This window comes from Eptatretus burgeri, chromosome 5 (assembly GCF_056783735.1).
Source record: "Eptatretus burgeri isolate ZD-2024b chromosome 5, Ebu_testis_v1, whole genome shotgun sequence".
NCBI lineage: Eukaryota > Metazoa > Chordata > Myxini > Myxiniformes > Myxinidae > Eptatretus > Eptatretus burgeri.
Genome location: NC_140965.1, coordinates 53,626,529 through 53,650,873, shown reverse-complemented (window position 1 = coordinate 53,650,873; position 24,345 = coordinate 53,626,529). Strand labels below are relative to the sequence as shown.

Genomic DNA, 24,345 nt, shown 5'->3' with positions numbered 1-24,345 from the left:
TTTTGGATTCAGAATGTCATTCAGACATTTTGGATTAATTCATATGTGCATACATCAAATGAACAACAAAAGTGTTGGTTGTTCTTATCATCATGATGCAATATTCATACAAGCACAACATGTATTTCATTCTCTTGAAAACGAGTCAGTTGACTTCATTATCCGAGGTGTAAAGGATCATTTTGTAGAGCTTAAAACTTCTGAAAATCATTGTCCACCAGCCAATAAATCTGTGAAAAATTCCCACCCCCCCCCCCATTCCCATCTATACTTACTCCCCTTAAGCCATCCTTTTTTGGGGTGGCCTCACAATCACAAAATATTTCAGAGAGCAAGCGGACGTAATGGGGTTTTAATGAAATTAATGATAAGTCATCATACACGACAACATATATTTCAACCTCGCTGCTGTTGCCGGCATTTCACACAGATTATGAAGGCTATGGCTGAGATTTTCATACTACTCCAGTGCGGGGAGACCATGGTCACCGCCATACTAGTGGAACCAAGCATTGACAAACAGACAATGCATAATCCTTACAGCAGCAATAGAAGGCTTCTTGCCATCTCCAGCTGGTGGATGAGTCACATCGGCCCCCAAGAATATTACTGGTTGTTGGAATACTGCTGGGCTGCAGTCACAGGACGAAGCAAAGAAGACAGAAAACGTGGTAGCGCAAGTCAGAAATATGAAAAAGCAAACGAGGAAGGTTGGACCTTTGGTATCACAGCATGAAATCCGACAAAAAAGAAAAACAATCAAATTGTGCCACAAGTACCGTATGTGCGGCACAAGAACATTGTTGACTCCACCCAACTTGACGTTGATTTTCAGGCACAGGTTGGAGAGGGTCTGGGGTGAGGTTTTCAGGACATTCTTCACCTGCACGCATTGTGTAGCCATGCCTAGAAGTGTGTCCCCAACACGTTTCACTTCAGCTAGAGGTAAGCAAGACAAATGTGCAGAAATATGAACAAAGAGGAAGTACATAATACAGTCAACTGCATTAAAACTGCAGAATAGGAGATAGATAGGGGAAAATGAAAATCTTTGCTCGGTCTATTTTTGGGACTGATTACAGAGGTGGGAAACGACAGCTTTAAATTGCACAAGTTTGCAAGGTTAGCTTTAATATGATTTTTCTCCAGTATAAATATCAACATAATAGTTTCACATTGTCAAAACCTCTGTCATTACTGAAAGAAAATTCACAACTTTGTGAGAACAATTCCTTAAGAGAAATAATGCCCTATTTTCAGACCGTAGTAATAGGCAAGTCAGTGAAACCATCATTCCCTCTAAAGCAAGATGTGCTCTAAAGCTAAGCGACAAAATATGTAACATTCAGGGCATAACCTCAGCTGGCGTTACCATATACTGGCGTCTTCCCAGGCAGAATGACCACAATGAGCTGTAAGCCCATGTAGGTGTTCTTAAGATGCCGGAACATGGGCTCTACATTCTCAGCTCCTTGCGCATACTTGCAGAAGCACGGCTGGCCCTGAATGGGCATTCCAGCATCCTTAGAGATCTTCCTCAATTGGTCTGTGAAGTTCCTGTTTGGAAGACAGGTGGTTTTGTGGTAGCATCACGTATTGCGTTCCATTTCAGGCAACGCTGAACCACGATATTAAATTGGAATTGTGCTAAGATATGAGTGCCAGCATCCTCCGTATAAGGTGGTGACCTTCTGAACAACACACCACTGATTACTACTGCAGTTTATTTATATTTAATGTTTTTATCTTCAGTTTGGAAAAATAATTTAATGAAATGTGAAGTAGGTTCTGCATTTTTGTTGCTTTCCCCCTTTCAAACCATCTCAGTTGAAACCAATTGTTGGAATCCTATCCGTGAAAAACCGGTATTTTACTTTGTTTTGGATCCATCACCATTTGCATGCCGAAATATTAAAAGTACCAGACAAATGGAGCTAGATTGATGGCAGCAGAACCTGGTTCTGTGCATAACGTCTTTTAAAAGCACATGGTTTTACTCGCATTTTTGCTAATATGATGACAGCAAAATGAAGCTAGCCAGACAATCAAGTTGACCAACTTTCTCACAAAATAAAAACGAGAGTTCATAGAACACCTTACCACACACAGTCTTGAGGAAAAAGGACATGGGCAGGGTTTGCAAGCAGCAAATTTGATTGGTCGTGATGACATCAAATGTTGTAATATTTTGTCCAAGTACTGGTAAACGTAAGGGGTTTGAAAGTACCCAAAAGGGATTTGTGTTCTGCAGTGTTCAAGTACAGTATATAATTCAAATGAAATTAAGAAAATTAAGATTTTACAGGTCGTCGAAAAAACAAAAATAAGAAAAATTAAAACAAACTTTCGGAAGTTTGCCGCCATCGATGCAGCAGTTTTTACACCACCTTATTTAACACATAATGTTAGTATGTTGTGCTTGTTGTTTGTGTCCTTCATGATTACCTGAAAAAAAATACATTTCCTGTTTGGAATGATTTTCAATTTTGTTTAATTGCCAGACAGGCATACAAACTAAAAAATATTATCCAACTACTCTTTGCACATAAGCGATCGGGATGAATTCAGAGCCAAAGTACCGTTAAACTGCAGGTTCGTTTTCTGATTCATGTCCTAAATATAATATTCAATGGAAATCAAGTTGGTCCTCGATTATAAACTGACATTTGTGGTCAGACAGACAGACAAAATGAACCAAGTGCTGAAAGGGGAATGCAAACGCAATTTTTTTTCCATGAAAACCATTGAGAAACATTAATGACAGTCTAATTTGAAGGGGGGGGGGGATTAAAATATTTTTGCCACTCACAAAGTGTTAAAAAGGCCCTAGTGTCGATTTTCGATTTCATCAGTGACGTCACACCTTGAAGCCATATTGATCTAAACGGCGGCTTACATAGAGAAACAGTGCATGTCAAGCTCATATTCAGAAACTGATTCCACCGTCATTAGTAACTCTGATAATTCTCAGTATGGTGAAATTGATCAGTGGGATTTTGAAGAAATGGCTGGAGACAAAATTAGTGATGGAAACGCTTTCAGGGGAATTGTGGAACGATATCGTTTTGAGCCTTGTGCGGGCGATTCAGAGGAAGAAGGTGGAAGTGGTAGTGAAGATGAAAACACTGGTCACATGATTACTTCAGCTCGGTGGGGTTTGATTTTCCATTCAATTGATTGTTTATAAGGGAGAGATTTTGTATCAATTCATAAAATGGTTTAAATATTATTTGAGCAGAAATACCCGTCATCGCATGACAGCCAACACCGTGGACAAAATGGGGCAATAGCTTTATCCGATCGTCACAGGCTGACCAAGTGTCTTATATGTTATGGGATCGTGCCGTTTCATACTGATGCGGGCCGGGGGGTCGGGTGAGAAGACCACGAGGTGGGGTATTTGGCATGGCCCCTCCCCATTATTCCCTCTAAAGCAAGATGTGCTCTAAAGCTATGAGCACACCACATGACTCGGAGTTGCAGTTTCCCCACCATGGCGCTGCACGTGCTGGCCTCCATGAGGCCCCACCTTATAGCGAAGGCACACCTGGCTGATTTACCTCAGGAATAATCAGAAAAGAAGAAGAGTGGGGAACTATGTCGGTTCCCACCAAACTCCCTGGAATTGTAGGCCATCGCACCCAGATAATTCCGTGATGCGGCAGGTCGCTTAACCGACCGTGGACGCCAATAACTCAACCGCGTGACCCAGAGTCCTCCCGTCCATCGGTTAATCAGGTTACCTAATTAATCACGTGGTTTAATTATCGGAGAACACGCCCTCCGTACGCCTTGTCCGAACCGGATCACTCAACCGGACCGGATCACTTTACCGGATCGGATGCAGCTGAACGACACTGCCAAGGACGTACCAGCTAAAAGGAACGAATCATTGGGAATAAAGTCCCGGCTAAACTTGGATTCGGACCATGCTGGATCAATGGAAGATAAGACAAAAACGAGCAGGGAACATTCCTAATAATAATAATAATAATTTATTTACAAGCAGGCGAGGAAAGATATGTGGCACAGTGAAGATTTATTGTTGTGTGTTGTGCAGAGATAGAAAGAAGTGTGTGGTACGACAATAAACAGGCAACTTACAAAAGGGGACACAGAGCAGACGTGACGCGAAAATAATAACAATAATAATAATAACAACAATTTTCTGCGATCTTACTTAGGCGCGCCAGCACACACACACACATGCACACACAGAGACACAGAAAACCCGATGAAGAGGGAGTTTTGCAACCAGGGAGGGGGGGGGGGGAGTTGAGGCTATGATCTCGGTACCTGTGCGCCCGATAGCATGACGTGCCACCAATACGTTTCGGGGGGGGGGTGCTCTGGGGTGCGGTGCCCGACAGTGGGCGCGTTGTCTCTGGTCCAAGCTGCACATGTGGAGACTGTGTTCGTGAAGGAGGGGCTTTCGTGGAGAAGGGGCGGAGTTCAGAGGGCGAGTGTGGAGTAGTAGGCGGGATCAGGTAGGCGGGTGGGGTTGACGTGGTGTGGGCGGAGACAAGGAGGCGGAGTCGAGGAGCAGGAGGCGGTGTCGACGAGGCGAGGCGTGGGCGGAGACGAGGAGCAGGAAACATATTGACTGGGCAAGGGGGACTGCCCTGACCTTTATAGGGCCCGCAGCTCGGTGGGAGGGGCCATGCCGAATCCAAACGTCATCACCTGAATCGCACGCTACGATTGGTCCCGACCCCTCACGTGGCCCACCAGCTTGGGCGGGAAACCGACCCACTTCGTTTCCGGCAAGGCCCTCTTAAACAGCGGCAATATTGCGCTCCGAACCCACGAGATGACATGAATCGCCCACACCGAAATTGGCACGCGAATCATCCCGCAAGCCCCCTCCCCCTCCCCCCCCCCCCCCGGGCGACCGGTCGAGGTTCCCGCATGCCTGCTCGGGCATTCGACCAGCGTCAATCAACGTGCTCGTTCCACACGCACCAACGTGGCCTGCACTGTACATTCCCTGGCTCGATCGCAGCCTCGCTGGCCGCAGAGATGAGAAGACGTTCACCATCCGTGAAGAGGGAAGAGAGGGAGAGGGAGAGGGAGAGGGAGAGGGAGAGGGAGAGGGAGAGGGAGAGGGAGAGGGAGAGGGAGAGGGAGAGGGAGAGGGAGAGGGAGAGGGAGAGGGAGAGGGAGAGGGAGAGAGAGAGAGAGAGAGAGAGAGAGAGAGAGAGAGAGAGAGAGAGAGAGAGAGAGAATGTGGAGAGGTGAGTGATGGAGATGGGTCTGCCAGGAAGAAGGAGAAGAGAAAGGCCAAAAAGCAGATGGAACGATGTGGTGTTGAGAGATTTAGAAGTTGTGGGATTGAAATAAGAATGGGCGATTGACAGGAGATGGACAAGAATGATCAGCCAGCATTGTGGCGACCCCAAGTAACAAAATGGGAGAAGCCAGAAGAGAAAGAAGCAAGAATAAGAGGAGGAAGAAGAATAAGAGGAGGAAGAAAGGAAGGAGGAGGAAGAAGCAGGAAGAAAGGTGGAAGAAAGGAGGAGGAAGAAGGAAGGAGGAAGAAGGAAGGAGGAAGAAGAAAGGAGGAAGAAGAAAGGAGGAAGAAGAAAGGAGGAAGAAGAAATGAGGAAGAAGAAGAAATGAGGAAGAAGAAGAAAGGAGGAAGAAGAAGAAAGGAGGAAGAAGAAGAAAGGAGGAAGGAAGGAAGGAAGGAAGGAAGGAGGAAGGAAGGAGGAAGAAAGGAGGAAGAAAGGAGGAAGAAACGAGGAAGAAAGGAGGAAGAAAGGAGGAAGAAAGTAGGAAGAAAGGAGGAAGAAAGGAGGAAGAAAGGAGGAAGAAAGGAGGAAGAAAGGAAGAAGGAGGAGAAAGGAAGAAAGGAAGAAAGGAAGGAGGAAGAAAGAAAGGAAGGAGGAAGAAAGGAAGGAGGAAGAAGGAAAAAGAAAGGAAGGAAGAAAGAAAAGAGGAAGAAAGGAAGAAAGGAAGGAGGAAGGAAGAAAGCAAGAAAGGAAGGAGGAAGGAAGAAAGCAAGAAAGGAAGGAGGAAGGAAGAAAGGAAGAAAGCAAGAAAGGAAGAAAGCAAGGAGGAAGAAAGAGGAAGAAAGGAAGAAGGAAGAAAAAAGGAGGAAGAAAGGAAGGAGGAAGAAAGGAAGAAGGAGGAAGAAAGGAAGAAGGAGGAACAAGCAAGAATAAGAAGAGTAAGAAGCAAGAAGGAGTCCAACGAGGCCTAGCGATAACCCCAAGGAAAGGAAGGAGGAGGAAGAAAGGGAAGAGGAAGAAGGAGAAAGAAGGAGAGAGAATGAGAGAGAAGGAGAGAGGAGGAACAAGGAGGAGAAAGAAGGAGGTAGAAGGAGGAAGGAGGGAGGAGGAAGGTGGAGGAATGAGGAGGAAGGAGGAAGGAGGAAGAAAGGAAGAAAGGAAGAAAAAGGAGGAAGAAGGAAGGAGGAAGGAGGATGAAGAAGGAGGAAGGAGGAAGGAGGGAGGGAGAAGGAGAGTAGTGCAATCGAGCAACAACAACAACAAAAAAATACCATGATGACCGGTAAAAAATGGAGACAACAACAATGCCATGATGTTGGGCTTGAAGCATCATGCACCACAATGCCACAACGTCATGCAACTGGGCCAAACAGAACAAAGCTTGAAAGTAAATTTAGATGCTTTAAGCAAAATTGTAAGACTTAATAATCATGCTCCTGAAGTGTAGTGACAATGCACGAAGCGGCAAGATAGAGATAGAGATATAGAGAGATAGGAAACTGGACAAACACCATCATACTGTTGCGAATTCGCACCCCGTCGGCGTGCGAATGACCGCGTTTACCCAACAGCGGCCGCCTCGCCCACCGAATGTGCAATTCAGTCGGGACTTTCCGGATCAACGCCGAAAACGGGTCACGGGTGTGTTTTCCAAGCACACCACAACCTTGTCCGCACTCTACCCCCGCGCTACTGGGTCCAATCGCCGAATAATCGATTTTACCTAATTATTCGCGCAGGTAGACTACCGAGAGATTGTACCTCAAATAAGCCTGCTTGGACATGAGCCGCCTAGGCAGCTCGCTCCGTTTTGGGATAACCGAGCTCGCTCCGTTTTGGGATAACCGAGCGGGGTATTATCGCTCGGCCTCGTTGGACGTGATTATTTATTGGGTGTCTAAACCCACTGCCAATCCTTCACGTGATGCAGGATGGAGAGTCAATAAAAAAGAAGGAGACGAAGCAAAGCGGGAACAATTGAACAAACACATTTAATACACACTCAGACAAGCACAGAAGGCACGTATTCAATCACAATAATAATACAAGGCAAGTAAATGAAAGGCACGTATACACAATCACAGTAATAACAATAAAACAAAAGAGATATTCCGACTAAAGACCGACACACGGCAACACTTCAAACAATACTACTTCGTCAGACAGGCGCCACCCACAGACATTCACACAAAAACCCCAAGGAAAAAGAAAGTTGCGACTTCCCTGAATGCGTCGTCCAGCGTTGCGTTCTCGACCGCGAATCCGAGCCTCCCCCGATGCGGTCTGCGGCTGCACCTCGCGCCTGCACGTGTAGCCGCTCAACGCCACGAACGGGGCTTCCGCCACTATCTCAGCGTGGATTATGGGGGAGGGGGAATTGTTGATGCTCGAGGTCGATGAGGGGAATGGTGGATGCTCCGTCCCGCTGGCGTGGCCTCGGGACCGCGGGCTGATCGCCTTGGCACCTGACAGAAGGCTCGTTCTCCTCCGAGGCAGACGGAACAGGGCCCAGGACGATGATGCGCCGACTCGACACTCTCCACTTCCCGACTTGACTCGACCCGTCTCCCGACTCTGCCCCACCGACACTGCCAGACTGACTTGAGCTCCGTTCGGTTCGAAGACCCTTCAGACTCCGCAAGCTCCGTTCCTACTCTTCCCCGTCTCGCTGCTTCCAGGCTGCCGCGAGCTCCGTTCCGACTGTTCCCCGTCTCACTGCTTCCAGGCTGCCGTGAGCTCCGTTCCGACTCTTCCACTTTCCACCGACTTCAATAGTTCCAAACCGCCCGTGTGCGTCCTTTTATACCCCGAGGGAGGGGCGGGTATGGTAATTTTCGGATCAAAATGACCTCGGGGGCGGAGCCACACTCGCCCATTGGACGGAGGAAAACGGGGCGTGAACCTCCCTTGATCCAAATTTCTGGGAAAAGTCGCTATTCTCCCGTAAAGGAAGGTGCCGGCGGTTAGAAGTCCGCCGCGATTCTGGACCGATGTTGGGCGTGAAGAGGAATGTGAAGGCGGTTAGAAGTTTGCCGCGTTGCTGGGTCGATGTTGGGCGTGGAGGAATGTGAAGGCGGTTAGAAGTCCGCCGCGATGCTGGGTCGTTGTTTGGGCGTCGTTGGAGAATGGCGGGCGAGGCGATGTTTGCGAGGTTGGGTTTGTGGGGGTGAAGGTAGTGGTGGTCTGCTGGAGTTGTTTGGGGGCGTTGGGGGTGGTAACGATTTGGTGGTGGAGTGGTGTTTGGTCCAAAATAACGACAGCAAAAGAAAAACGGCTAACTGAAGATTGCAGCCCGAATAAATCACACTTAGTCCCTCTATACAACGGGTTTGGGCTAACTACACATGGACTTACCGATATATCTCACCTGAGGACTCTTTATGGTGGAATGCGAATTTCCACAACCGTAACAATACTCACTGAAAAATATATTCAGAACAGTGATGAAGTGTAACCAGTACTCCATTTAAAATTGATTACCAGATTTAAAACAACATTCCTTCACTCTTTTGTTTGCATTTATTATGATGACAACCAATTTCCATGCAAAATAAATAGAAGTTTGTCAGTGGATGTGAATCTGGTAAAATCGTGCAACAGTACACCAAGAATTGATGAAAGTGACAAAAAACTAGATTTCCATCGTGTTTTCTGCAAGGCACTGCAACTTATCTGGTTGCCAAGCTTTACAACAGCTGTAATCAAGAAAGACATTTCTGTGGCACAATAAGAGGAGAGCTAAAGTAGTTTTGATTGATACACACCAATGCCATCAATGCATAGCATTGAAGTGTCATATGTAACATAGCGTACACTTACTTGAGTACATCTTCACGGCACTGTCGCTGAGGAGCAAAACAGGCGATTGCCCACACTTTGATTTCAATACCCGTGAAGAACTGCTTGCCGCGCATGTCCCATACACCCTGGTTTGGAGTAGCTACAGCCCGGGACTTCAATGTCCACGTAAGGCAAGGGATAAAAGGAGATAAGAGAGCAAAGGAATTTTTTCAGGGTTAGAGAGGACAACCAAGCATTTTGAAAATTACAATACATTTCTGAAGTAAAATTTGTTCTTCATCAAGTTAAAATGTGTCAGGACTGAAAGAAAGTGCAGGTAATTAATTTTAAGCAAGTTAGGATGCATTCCAAATTAAAAAAAAAAACAATTACTGCACTGTAGTCCCAATAAGGAAGCCAGACGTAACACACGCACGCACGCACGCACGCACGCACGCACGCACGCACGCACGCACACACACACACACACACACACACACACACACACACACACACACACACACACACACACACACACACACACGGTAATTACTTACAAAAGCTATTTTATTTGAAGTTATAACCTTAACTAAAGGGGATGTCACACCTTGACATTTTAGCCAGCGTATGGCAACGTATCAAAATGTATGTAAAACGCTGGCGTATGCTGAAATATTGATGTTTTTTTTCAGTTTTTGGCGTATTCATAACGAGTTGGACATATGCATAACGTATTAGTAACGTACACAGAAAGTTTCGATAACTTATAGATAACTTATACCAACGAATGTTTAGCGTGTTGTCGGCGTTCACAACATATGCCCAACGATAGTCTAACGCAGGGGTTGGGAACGTGTGGCTCGCGAGCCAGGTATGGCTCTTTTGATGATTGCATCTGGCTCGCAGATAAAATTGGAGTTTGAAACTTGGAAAGCCCAATATTTCTCGCAGAAGCTTTACCTATAGTTTGAATGGTGTCGTGCTTCATTCACGTGCAGGGCTGAACTTGGCAGAAGGAGAGAAGAAAAAACACCTACGAATTGTCTGAAGCGGTTTTTGTTTCGTCCAGTCATGCGGCCGACGCGAGTAGTGATTTCGGTTCCTCCAATGACGTGCCGCCGCCGAGACGCGTCACGGAATTCATCTTGACCAATCACGCGCCACCGCTGAGGCGACTCGTGATTTCGGTTCCTCCAATGACGTGCCGCCACCGAGACGCGTCACGGAATTCATCTCGACCAATCACGCGCCACCGCTGAGGCGACAGCATCCCAGAGTCGGCCAGCCGCGCCCCACCTCTCGAGTATGTCAGCCCGTGCGCAGGCCAGCCAGACTCACTTGGGTCAACATCTCCTTCTCTCTCATTTGCTCAAAGCTAACCCTTCGACGAAGAAGATGGCGAAAAGAAAAAAAGATGAGGAGTATCGTACATTTCAGGACGAATGGGCCGAAGAATTCGCCTTTGTGGAGAGAGCAGGTTCTGTGGTGTGTCTAATTTGCAATGACAAAATTGCATCGATGAAACGGTCGAATATAAAGCGGCACTTCGACACACGCCATGCTACCTTTGCATCAAAATACCCTGTGGGAGACAGCAGAAAGAAAGCGTGCCAAGAGCTACTGAGCAGGGTGCAAGCCAGCCAGCAGCAACTCCGCGTATGGACCCGGCAAGGTGACTATAATTCCGCCAGCTTTGCTGGATCTTTAGCAATAGTGAGGAACGGAAAACCATTCACAGATGGCGAGTATGCTAAAACGTTCATGCTGGATGTAGCCAATGAACTTTTTGATGATCTTCCGAACAAAGACAAGATAATCAAACGGATACAAGACATGCCTCGGTCGGCAAGAGCTGTTCATGATCGTACCATCATGATGGCAAACCAAGTGGAGGAAACGCAAGTGAAGGACATAAATACAGCGCCGTTCTTTTCCCTGGCTTTGGATGAGTCAACAGACATAAGCCATTTGTCGCAGTTCAGTGTGATTGCAAGATATGCTGCTGGTGATACACAGCGCGAAGAAAGTCTTGCTGTTCTGCCAATAAAAGGGTCCACAAGAGGTGAGTATTTATTCAAGTCTTTCATGGAGTTCACTCAAGAAAAAAATCTACGAATGGATAAACTTATCTCGGTGTGTACTGATGGTGCTCCGTGTATGGTGGGGAAAAACAAAGCATTTGTGGCGCTTCTCCGTGAACATGAAAATAGACCCATCCTAAGTTTCCATTGCATTCTACACCAGGAGGCACTTTGTGCTCAGATGTGTGATGGGCAGCTTGGCAAAGTGATGTCGCTGGTCATTCGTGTGATCAACTTTATTGTTGCCCGAGCCTTCAATGGTCGCCAGTTTAAAACACTGCTGGATAAAGTTGGAAATAACTATCACGGTCTGCTTTTGCACAGCAATGTGCGTTGGTTGTCAAGAGGGAAGGTGCTTAGCCGTTTTGCGGCTTGCCTGAACGAAATCCGGACTTTCCTTGAAATGAAAGGGATTGAGCATCCTGAGCTAGCCGAAACTGAGTGGCTCCTCAAGTTTTACTATCTCGTGGATATGACTGAACATCTGAACGAGCTCAACGTGAAAATGCAAGGCATTGGAAATACAGTGTTATCCCTTCAACAAGCCGTGTTTGCTTTTGAAAACAAGCTGGAGCTCTTTATCATGGATCTTGAAACAGGTCGTTTACTACATTTTGAAAAACTGAGACAATTTAAAGATGCATGCACAGCAAGTGAGCCCACTCAAAACTTTGATCTCCACCAGCTAGCTGGCTTCGCATCCAGTCTCCTACAGTCATCAAAGCACGCTTTGGAGAATTTCGTGAGCACACTCGTCTTTTTAAGTTCATCACCCATCCAAACGAGTGTTCACTGAACACAGCCGACCTGAGTTACATTCCTGGTGTCTCCGTCAGAGATTTTGAAGCAGAAGTGGCTGACCTGAAGGCCTCAGACATGTGGGTGAATAAGTTCAAGTCACTGAATGAAGATTTGGAAAGAATCGCACGACAGAAAGCAGAGTTGGCGAGCAAGCACATGTGGACAGAAATGAAAAAACTTCAACCCGAAGACGAGCTGATTATCAAAACTTGGAACGCGCTTCCTGTCACATACCTCACACTGCAGCGTGTGAGTATTGCTGTATTGACCTTGTTTGGATCTACGTATGCATGTGAGCAGTCATTCTCACATCTTAAAAACATCAAGTCCAACCTACGATCACGTCTAACGGATGAAAGCCTCAACGCTTGCATGAAGCTTAACCTCACCAAGTACCAACCAGACTACAAAGCCATCAGCAAATCCATGCAGCACCAGAAGTCCCATTAATGGTGAGTATTATAACAACATTATTTAAAAGAATAAATTCAGAGGCTTATTATACTCACATTTAGTTGAATTCAGTCTTAAAATATATTATATGGCTCTCACTGAAATAGATTTCAAAATATTTTGCTTTAATGGCTCTCTGAGTCAAAAACGTTCCCGACCCCTGGTCTAACGTATGCATAGCAAGGCAACGTATCGCCGATGACCACGTGGCGTAGCCTATTAATAGGCTGCCGCTCGACGATTCAAATCATAACCGCACGAGAGATCGAAGTGTCAACATCACCGTCATGCCCTGTCTAACCTTGACGTTTTAGCCAGCATATGCCGACGTATGAAAAATTTGCCGAATACGTTATGGGTAAGTTTTGTATACGTTAAGCGCACGTTGAAGCACGCTGGCATACGTCGTAGTATGCCGAGCACGTCGACAAATTTTAAGCATGCACAAAATTTTTCGACGTATGCCAGCGTATGACTCACACGTTCCGCATACGCCGGCCATAAGTTGTAGGCACGTTATGCGATCGTTGACACACGTCGACACACGTTACTTGTAAGTTACTCATAAGTCGAAATACGTCGAGGTGATGTTTAGCGTACCCGAAACTTATTTATAACGGATGAGTAACGTGCTTTGAACCTATGTGTAACGTATCTCAAATGCATATTGACGTATTTGACATCTTCCGGACGACCACAGAACTTACTGAACGTGTTTCTAACTTACAGCTACCGTATAATGGCGTATTGGCAGCGTTTAGGGGAATTGGTATAGAAAAATGGGGTTCACAGGAGGAACCCGTCAGTGTTTCAGACCCCATGGTTGTTTGGGGGTTTTTTTTTTCTTCTTCGGCATGACCGTGATGTTGACAATACAATTTCTAGTGCGGTTATAATATACTATAATTAATAGGCTGCCGCTCAACGATTTAAATCATAACCGCACGAAAAATCGAAGTGTCAACATCACCGTCATGCCGAAGAAAAAATAAAAATAAAAATAAAAAACCATGGAGTCTGGAACACTGATGGGTTCCTCCTGTGAAGCCCATTTTTATATACCAATTCCCCTAAACGCTGCCAATACGCCATTATATGGTAGCTTTAAGTTAGAAACACGTTCAGTAAGCTCTGTGGTCGCCCGGAAGACATCAAATACGTCAATATGCGTTTGAAATACGTTACACATAGGGTCAAAGCACGTTACTCATAGGTTAGAAATGTTTCGGGTACGCTAAACATTACCTCGACGTGTTTCGACTTATGAGTAACTTACAAGTAATGTGTGTCGACGTGTGTCAACGATCGCATAACGTGCCTACAACTTATGGCCAGCGTATGCGGAACGTGTGAGTCGTACGCTGGCATACGTCGAAAAAATTTGAGCATGCTTAAAATTTGTTGACGAGCTCGGTGTACTACGACGTATGCCAGCGTGCTTCAGCGTGCTCTTAACGTATACAAAACTTACCCATAACGTATTTGACGTGTGCCAGCGTTTTAGACAAATTTTTCATACGTCTGCATACGCTGGCTAAATCGTCAAGGTGTGACAGCCCCTTTATAAGCAATCGACTGATTTCCCAACTGCCCGGATCATCAGCCGGGCACAATTTTTCATCAAGGTTTCAATCCTTTTACCCCAGAACCTCTCCAAACGGCAGATCCACAACCACGGTCGCAGGTCCACAGTAGATCACTCAACATCATTGGACCAACAACCTCAAAGTTGTGTCCAGACAGTCAACACAGCAATGCACTATCCTTATTCAAACTTATTGAATTATTACTTTAACAAGGAATAACAAGGAAATCCAACACAGGTGGAGGCCGTTCACCCCATTATGCCTGCGCGAACACCACACCAACCCATCTACAAAAGATCCAAGAAAGAAAATGCAAAAAACATGTTTTTAATTCATGAAATTAAAAAAAAACTTTTTTTTGTAGTTTTTGCATATGTTTTTTTTCCTTCTCATCCCCTCAGGGGAGGGGGAATGGCCTTCGTTAAAAAACATACAACAAGCACACAATCCTCCTTGACAAGATCCCCACCAACAGCACTCCGTACACATGCACACAATCACCCATCAATGCTCAAACTCCCAAAAAGTCTCATCAACATCCCCATACCCCTCTATCTCCATAACTTCCAGGTACCTATCCAGTTCTAATTTAAACTTATGTACTTTTTCTGCGGCCACTACTTTTCCAGGGAGACCATTCCATGCATCAACTACTCTGTGAGTAAAAATCCTCTGCCTTACTACCGTCTTAACCCTCCTCTTCTTTACACTCCGGCTATGGCCCCTGGTTCTATCACTGTCTACTAAATAATTAATCTGCACTTATTTTACCGATACCTTTCATTATCTTAAACATCTCCATCATATCTCCTCGTAACCGCCTCCTTTCTACTGTATAAAGCCCTGTCTCCTTCAGTCGCTCCTCATAGCTGAGTCGAGCTCGGCTCAGAATCAATCTGGTAGCCCTGTGCTGAACCCTCTCTATGGCATAGATGTCCTTCCGGAACTGTGGTGACCAAAACTGCACACAACATTCTAAATATTACCTCACTAAATTCTTGTACAATGTTAACACCACCTCTTTTGATTTAAAATTTATCCCCCCCTTATACAACCTAAAACACGATTTTCTTTACCTATAGCTGCCTGGCACTGTGCTGCCTGCTTACCTCCCATATCTATTACCACCCCAGATCCTTCTCCTGTGTGACACACTCCAAAATTACCCCTTGCATCCTGTAATCTCTATTTTCATTGTTCTTTCTCATCCCCAACACCTTACACTTGCTCAGGTTAAATTCCATCTGCCAATCTTTTGCCCAATTTATGCAAGTATCAATACTTTCCTGAATCTGTTCACCACCCCCTGCTATCCACCTCACCTCCAAGCTTTGTGTCATCTGCAAATTTGGAAAGCTTACTCTTTACCCCATTAGCCAAATCGTTGGTGTAAATAATGAAGAGTAATGGTCCGAGTCCTGATCCCTGAGGTACCCCGCCACTTACATCCTCCCAGTAAGACATCCTCCCACTCACAGCCACTCTTTGCTACCTATCACAAAGCCAGTTTGTAATCCAATTAGCTACCGGACCAGCCACTCCACAAGCCCTCACTTTGGCTAACAACCTCCGATGTGGTACCTTATCAAATGCCTTCTTAAAGTCTAGATATACTACTGTATGTCCACTGCCTTTCCCTCATCCACCCAATCAGACACTGCTTCATAGAACTCTAAAAGATTTGTTAAACAGGAACTACCTTTGGTAAACCCATGCTGACTACCTTTAATTAGTTTGTATTTGTTTAAATGGTTCCTCATCTGGTCCCTAATTAATGTCTCCAACACCTTCCCCACAACTGAAGTCATACTAACAGGTCTATAGTACCACAATTCTTCTCTGGATCCTTTCTTAAATCATGGTGTTACATTTGCGACTCTCCAATCCTCCGGTACCTGTCCTGACTCCAGTGAATGATTGAAAATATCGGTTAACATCTCGCATACCTGCTCAGCCACCTCCATCAATACTCTCGGTCACATATTATCTGGACCCGGAGCCTTTTCTTCTCTTAGATTACTTGGCTCTTCCTTTACTTCCTCCACTCCAACCTGGATCTTCTGTAAAAGCCCTTCCTCACCTCCTCGATAGATAATCTCAGCTATTGGCAATTCTCCTGACTGTTCTTGTGTAAAAGTTGAAGAAAAATACCTGTTTAATAAACCTGCCATCTCACTTTCCTCAGGAACCACTCTCCCGGTACTATTCCAGAATGGGCCCACACCTGTTCTTTTCCCCTGATATAGTTAAAGAAAGCCTTGCTGTGATGTTTAATATTCTTAGCAATGTCCTTCTCATACTCTCTTTTGGCTTGCCGAGTTATTTTCTTAACTTGACTCTGTTTACTCCGAGAGTGATATAAATCTAACTCCAGTCCTGTTATTTTAAACCAAATAAATGCCTTCTGCTTCTCCTTAATAGTGTTCCTTATCTCACTACTCAACCACCCTGGTCTCTTTCCACTTCCAGTTTTACACCTCATTGGAATGTACTTACTCTGCACTCCACACATTTACTCCTTGAAGGTCTCCCATTTCTCCGATGCTGATTGTCCTGTTGTTCGAGTCTCCCAATCTACATCACCAAATTCTCTCCTCCTACCCTCAAAGTTTGCCTTCCTGAAATCTAATAGCCTTACCCTACTTTCCCGAACCCTCACCCTTAACATAATCTTTGCACACACAATGTTATGGTCATTTACTCCTACATGCTCCCCGACCTCAACCTCCTCCACCATATTGAGATCGTTACTTAAAAGGAGGTCTTACACTGCACTCCCCCTCGTGGGCTTTATCTGCAAAACTGGTTTAAACAGCAATCCTGGACCAAAACTCGGAAATCCTCATCTGCTCTGCCCTTTCCCTGTTCCTGGACTCAATCTATCCCTGGCAAGTTAAAATCCCCCAAAATCAATACTCTTCCCTTTCCACATGCCCTTTTGAATGCTTCATGGACTCCTCCTTCCTCCATTTCCTTCACACCCAGAGCCCTATAAAAGCATTCTACCAGTATCTTACTGTTTCTACGATCTCGAATCTCTACCCATACAGAATCCTCAACATTTATTCCCTCCTTAATGTCACCCCTTTCTCTTGATGCAATGCTGTCCTTTCCCCAGATTGCTGCTCCTCCTCCTATTCTCTCCTTCCTAGCACACCAATACACCTTGTGGCCTTCTAATCCTGTCCTCCAGTTACTCTCCTCCTTAAAACATGTCTCACTCACTGCAACTATGTCGTACTCCTCGCTTTCCACTTTGGCTTCAAGCTCTTCCGTCTAATTATATTATTTAAACTTCTGGCATTGGTTTAGAATATATTGAACTTTTCCGTTCCTGAAATTCTATTTTCCTGCCTGGCCTTACTCATCACAATTACATCATCAGTTCCTTCCATAATAGCTTCCTCACCCTCCGCTGACCTAAAAAAGCCTGAATTCCTTCCTCAATTCCCACTGCAAACCTTGCCATCCGCTTTCTATTAAATATACGGCCATCATTCCAGAAACACTCCCTTTGTCTCCTAAATGATTCCCACTGCTTCTTAAATGCAAAACCTTCCTCCCAACACCATTCTTCCAGCCATTGGTTGACGTCTATTGCTCTGCTCATAATTTCTGTTGTTTCCTAATCTTAGAAGAATCCCAGAAAACATGACCTCACAACCCTTTGCTTTCAGCCACTTACCCAATATCCTACATCTATTTTTCAAAACCTCTGAGTAATCTTTCCCTACATCATTCGCTCCTCCGTGTACCACAACCAACTTCTTCCTGCCATGACCCCATGCAATATCGTTTACCCTTCCTTCAATGTCCCTAACTCCTGCTCATTAAAAACTACACAGAATTATATGTCTACGATCCTTCCTGCAGAATGAAGAATCTAAATATTTAATTGTCTCATCACCCACAAAAATTTCCTCCAACACCTCATGTCCACCAATATCTATTGCTACACCTCCACCATTGCCTGCACCAGATGCACCTCCACCACTAACTGCACTCGCTGCACCTACACCCACTGCACCTCCAGCACCGACTTCACCTCTGCCACTGCCTGCATGTGATGCACCTTTTCCACTGCCCACAACCGCTGCACCTCCACCACTGCCCGCACCTGCTGCACCTCCGCCACTGCCCGCACCCCCGCCACTGTCCACACCCGCTGCACCTGTGCCACCGCCCGCACACGCTGCACCACTGCCCGCACCCGCTCCACTGCCCGCTGCACCTGCGCCACTGCCCGCACCCACTGCACCACTGCCCACATCCGCTGCACCTCCGCCACTGCCCGTCCTCGTTGCACCGTCCCCACTGCCCGCCCCCGTTGCACCGTCGCCATTGCCCGCCCCCATTGCACCGTCGTCACTGCCAGCCCCCCGTTGCACAGTCGTCACTGCCAGCCCCCCGTTGCACCGTCCCCACTGCCCGCCCCGTTGCACCGTCCCCATTGCCGGCCCCCGTTGCACCGTCACCACTGCCCGCCCCCGTTGCACCGTCACCACTGCCCGCCCCCGTTGCACCGTCACCACTGCCCACCCCCGTTGCACCGTCACCACTGCCCGCCCCCGTTGCACCGTCATAATAAATCACAGTCATAAATTGCATCGTCACAATTAAACTTTTATTTAAAGTATTACTGCAGATGACAAACTTTAATCGTACATCACTTTATATGAAAATAAATTAAGCGATAAACACTTTACCTTGCAGACATTACTAAATCTAAATTACACAGCACCTCCATCTAACCATAGACTCAAACTGTCATTAACAACCGATTCTAACAAGCTGCACTGCGTATCTTAGCAACCACCAATCAATTATATAAATGCTTATATATAATGTAGTCCATAAATAATATTGATTCAATTACTATATCTTTTTCTTTTTTTTTAAATCTAAATAGCTCCTTTATTTAATACATGTATACACATAAGCAATGATATTAATTTTAAAAATTACCTTACAAAAATAATTAATTCATAATAATTCCATCAAATGCAATGCAATCGGAACTTGTTTACATGAAAACCAACAAAACCTAAACAAAAGGTGACGATGGAGTTTAAAGACATTCTCACGAGACCTGATCAAACAATCAGCCAAATATCCTGTTTAACATGATGGAAAAAACCTTCTCAGCAAGTTCCACAAAATCCCTTTACTGAACAAATTTTTGCAAATCTAAGTAGCTGAGATGAAAAGACATTGTAACCCATTTTAATTGGTACATTGCTTCATGGAAAGGTGTTCAAGATGACAGGGAAACTGAAATCATCAACTTTATGATATACACGAGTACTAAAACTATTCTGTCCAACTCTAACCAACACATCCAGATATGCAGCAACTGTACAATCATTACCACTCCTGTTTGCAATCAGGCTATCTGGATAAATATTGTGAAGCTGCCTATCAAAAAAAAATTACAGTTAACCACAAAAATATCATCTTTATAACGACATGTATGAGATAATATTTTAGCTAATCCTATTTTTTCTCCTTCATCAGTTTCTGCATGAATGAAAATTCACAGAAAATAAGAAAAATGTCCGCTAGTCGGGGGCCGCAGTTCCCACCAATGGTAAGACCCTTAACCTGTTGAAACATTATCCCACAAAAAGACACAAAAGTGTTTAATGAAATTAAATTAACAGCATCCTTAAACTTCTTATCAAAACAATGAAAACTTGAGTATTTTGTTTTAGAAAAGAATGCTCGATCAAACCTAACACATAAAAACTCATTAAAAGAGTTACAAACCTTGTCAATCACTTTGAAGAGTGAATCCCTCACTTGTACTAACTCCAAATTTGTATATAAAGTTGAAAAATCAAAAACTTCAACTGACTTCATAATATTGAGGCATGTAATTCCATCTAAGAACTCGAAAGAAGAATTAATGCCCCAGAAAGTGTTTATACAGGAATTCTTCTCAAATGCTAAACAATATTTCCTGAACTGTTCCCTAACAACTTGTAAGCCAGCGTTCACTATAACCGATAACTGATTGGTGGAACACTGCCTGGCACCCAGTATAAACCTCTACTTGTATGGGTTTTTATGAAGCATAGGGATCCAGAAAAACCAAGGAATACAAAGATTTACCTCTTCACATTTAATACTGAAATTGAAAGATCGAGGAATCAATGCAAGCACACTCATTCAAAATATCTACACTAATAAATGTGTGTGTGTGTGTGTGTGTGTGTGTGTGTGTGTGTGTGTGTGTGTGTGTGTGTGTGTGTGTGTGTGTGTGTGTGTGTGTGTGTGTGTGTGTGTGTGTGTGTCCTCCATTACTCCAAAACCATGAAACTTAACAGCCTGAAACTTTGCATGCATACTAAGAAAACTTCAAGGAAGTGCAAGAATGAAAATTGAGTGTTTTGGTTAATTAAAACATCCCTTTTAAAGATAATTAACGGCCTTATTTAATTATACCCTTCATCAGGCGATCCTCAGCCACCTCGCTCTGTGGGGTCTGAAGGGGTATCCTGGGTTACCTCGCCCGAGTCTGAAGCTGCCATGTTTTTTGGCCTGCTCAACCATACCTCGATTTGGAACAGGCCGCAACGATTTCTCAATGATAAAGTGCTCAAATTTTTTTTTTCACTTTCCTCACCGATATCATCGAATGCCTGATCTTAATATTTACGAATAGCTGTATTTATAATGGACAAGTTATTAATATTTAAGCTCGGGCCTAGCGGATGGCATCGCAGGTTGGACCTTGGATCGATGCAAGGCCGTGCTTGTTTTCTTCTAATAAAGACGTCAAAATGAATTTTTTTCATGGAAGTTATGCATTTCACCACATGCTTGATGTTATTAAGCTGTTAGATTATATAAGAATTGTACATGGATGCTTTAAACATCATGTTTTACGACATGGGAAAGGATTTTCTTTTTGGAATGTACTATGTAGCTGGTTTTTACTTTGAGTGGCCTCACATATATTTGAGCTTTAATTCAATTTCTGTTTTCACTTTTCACAGTCACCAAGGTAGCTTGACACCAATTGCAGCAAGGTTTGTGAAAAATCGGGCGTTTTTTAATGTTTTTCGTTGTATTGTGGATTTATAGATAAAGTAACATGAACTGAGGAGCTGCCATATGCTTTCAAACGGCTTCAAGATTATCTTAAGTTTTATTCGATTCACTTTTGGTATTTGCTAATGTAAAGTCAGACTAGACTAAAACAATTTCCGTGAAAATCTGTTGAAATTTGATGAATTTAGATAGTATAGAGATTTTGTAAGGGCAATGTGAGGCTTCTCAAATGTTCCAGGCAGCCTCATGGCCTTGCTGAAGTCCGATTTGATTTCTATTTCCACTTTTCTATCGTTGCTGACACAGATTCAGATTCGACTGCGACAAATTGTGTGAAAGTCCGACCAAAAACGCCTTTTTCATCAGGTAAATGCATTAAATTTCAAATAACCGAGATGGACCTCAAAGGGAAACTATATGATTTAATGCACAGAGGGACATAGATGCACAGAGGGACATTTAATCACATAGATGTCCCCCAGAGGGACTGCTTATCCATAGCGTCTGCCAGATCTGTATCTATATTTTGAGGTTTCACGAGGTGCTCCACAGGTAATCCAAGCAAGTCTGGTGAAAAACGGACATTTCAAAATAAAGTAATAACATTTACGCGGACTGCGAACCGATGTACCATGGGACAGGTGCACAGACAAGTAGGCAATGGGACGCATGATCTGCAATGTTTATTTCACAAGCGATTAAACTCTACAATGTCTCTTGGGTTGTTTTACGTTAAACAGCAACTCTTTTGTGGATAAAGTCATTATATGAACAAATTCATTTAATTTCTTTAACTTCTGCAGGAGCGGTAAAGACTCGCTTTAAAATTCAAGGAATCCTATATGGTATGCAGCCACAGCCTGGCCAGCTGTTCCTTCTCAACCATTCAATTGGAGTGCTTGCTTGAGTGCTTAAGCCACTTGCCGAGCTGCCTACAGTTGAGAGCGGTACAGCTCGTGTTCCGATCGGGATGTACATTCGGCAGTTGCTACAAGGTAGAGTTACATGATTTACAAAGGTTATATGGTTTCTCTTTGTGAGTTTCAAAGCAAAATATATTTGATAACACCCATGTCTCCGGACGTGTCCGAACGGTGTTTGTCTCCGGACATGTCCGGGAGATGTTTATGTCCAGACTATGTTTGTCTCTGGGTGGTATTTATAGTATGCCCGGTAAAAAATGGATTTCAGACATTTTTGTTTCCATCTTCACTGTTATTCTATGCAGAAGGACTGAGACAGTATGAACCTTAATTAATGCTCCACTGCACATCTGCCTACCCTTCCTCTCACTGCCTTCACTTCCCCCACCCCTCTTCACTCTCCCTCCCTCCTCTCTCCCTCATCCCACCTCACCCTCCCTTCCTCCTCCTCTCTCTCTCTCTCTTTCCCCCTCTATTTTTCCGTCCTCTCAGTATTTCCACCAGTGAAGCGATGGGTGGTATTTGCGAGTACAAGTAATAAAGGGATCATGCATCATGGACAAAGCTGTGAAATTTTCTTGTTCTCAACATCTTGTTCTGAGGGCTCTTTTCAGGCTTCCACTGAGCCCCGGCCAGCTACAAACTATAGTTTGTTTGCAGTAATATTCCCAGCAATGGTTTGGAAGATCTCCGTAAGGTTCTTCTTTACGCTCCCTTTGCTTCCCTTTGCTCCAATAATTATCAATGGTACAATTTTGGTGTTCTTCAGCTTCCAAGATCTTTTGACTTCATTTTTGAGGTCATGGTATTTGGTCATTTTTATCTTGTCAAAACGAAGTTTTTGCAAGATATGTTAGTTGGCTTGTATGTTTTTTTTTTGTTGTTATCTTGCCAAAACGAAGTTTTTGCAAGATATGTTAAGGCCCAGTCACACCTTGACGTTTTAGCCAGCTTATGCCGATTTTTGGAAAATTTGTCTAAAACGCTGCTACACGTTGAATACGTTATGGGTAAGTTTTGATAACATTGAGAGCACGCTGAAAAACACTGCCATACGTCGTAGTACGCTGGCTTTAAACGTTGTACTTTTCGGTTGTCCTCAAATTTTCCATGCTTGAAATTTTAAGACTTATGCCAGCGTATGACTCACACGTTCTGCATAACGCTGGCCATAAGTTGTTGGCACGTTACGCGATCGTTGACACACGTCGACACACGTTACTTGTAAGTGACTCATAAGTCGAAACACGTCGAGGTAATGTTTAGCGTACCCGAAACTTATTTCTAACCTATGAGTAACGTGTTGTACTCACGTTACGTGATCGGTGACACACATCCACACACGTTACTTGTAAGGTGTTCATAAGTCGAAACACATCAAGGTAATGGTTAGCGTCAGTGTTCCAGACTTCCTGGTTTTATTTTTTTATTTTTTATTTTCTTCCTTCCTTCGGTATGATGGTGATTTTGACTCTTCGATTTCTAGTGTGGTTATAATATAATATAATTAATAGGCTTCCGCTCAACGATTTAAATCATAAAGGCACTATACACTGAACACCGTCATACCGAAGAAAAAAAAAAAAAACGGGAGTCTGGAACACTGACGCTAACCATTACCTTGACGTGTTTCGACTTATGAGTACCTTTCAAGTAACGTGTGTCGATGTGTGTCAACGATCGCATGTCGTGCGTACACATCACATGATCGCATCACAGCGAAATAAAATGTATTGTGTGTCCGGGATAAGAATTGTGACTTGGAATGGCTCACCAAGCTTCTGAAATATACTTGGAAAAGTAGCTGAGATAAAGGGCTGTGACTCTGCACAAAGACTTGGAGAGCTGTGAGAGCTCGCCGAAGAGGCACCTGCTCATTCTGCATACTCACGACCAGGTGCATCGGTGGAAGTGTAGCGGAGGGACGTGTGTTACATAACGCCCCCCCCCCCCCAACGCCCAACGGATCGCTACCAGTGAATGGACTGTGTAGCTGGATTAGGTTTTTCTGAACACTGATGGGAAGAGGACACATCTGGGGCTTGTGCATGATGTACAGAGTAAGTTTATCCAATATTAATCATGGTGGGAAAGGGGTGGAGGACTCTACGGGAGCTGTGAGGACTGTTACAAATACAGTGGAAACTCATGTGGACCAACCGGGAAAGAGGACCACCTCTCATCTGGACCACTTTTTCTCCAGTCCCTTCAGAAATTCCTATCTATTTAGTACATTGACTGATCGGCGAAGGGGACCACCCCTGGTTCGGGCCACGGACCACCATATTTGAACTCTCAAGCGGACCAGTGTCAATTCGGTGCGGACATAGTTCCCTTGAGTAATCCGAGCACATACAAAGCTCTTTGGCTGGGCAAGCGCGACTAATTGCAAACAAACCGTTCCAAAAAGACATTCTCCAGATGATCACAAGATCGT

The 24,345-nt window shown here is 44.5% G+C and overlaps 1 protein-coding gene across 3 annotated transcripts in view; it reads right to left on the bottom strand.

The window, feature by feature from the left end:
- The window catches only part of LOC147026445 (protein argonaute-2-like), a 222,418-nt gene that overhangs the window by 18,200 nt on the left and 179,873 nt on the right, over positions 1-24,345 (bottom strand). For all 3 annotated transcript variants that reach the window (XM_085881866.1, XM_085881865.1, XM_085881864.1), the window contains exons 11-14: positions 9,051-9,184; positions 1,373-1,557; positions 780-939; positions 542-632 (exon numbers count right to left, since the gene is read on the bottom strand). In XM_085881866.1, the coding sequence (XP_085737992.1) occupies positions 542-632; positions 780-939; positions 1,373-1,557; positions 9,051-9,184 (570 nt within the window). The remainder of the gene's footprint in view (positions 1-541; positions 633-779; positions 940-1,372; positions 1,558-9,050; positions 9,185-24,345) is intronic.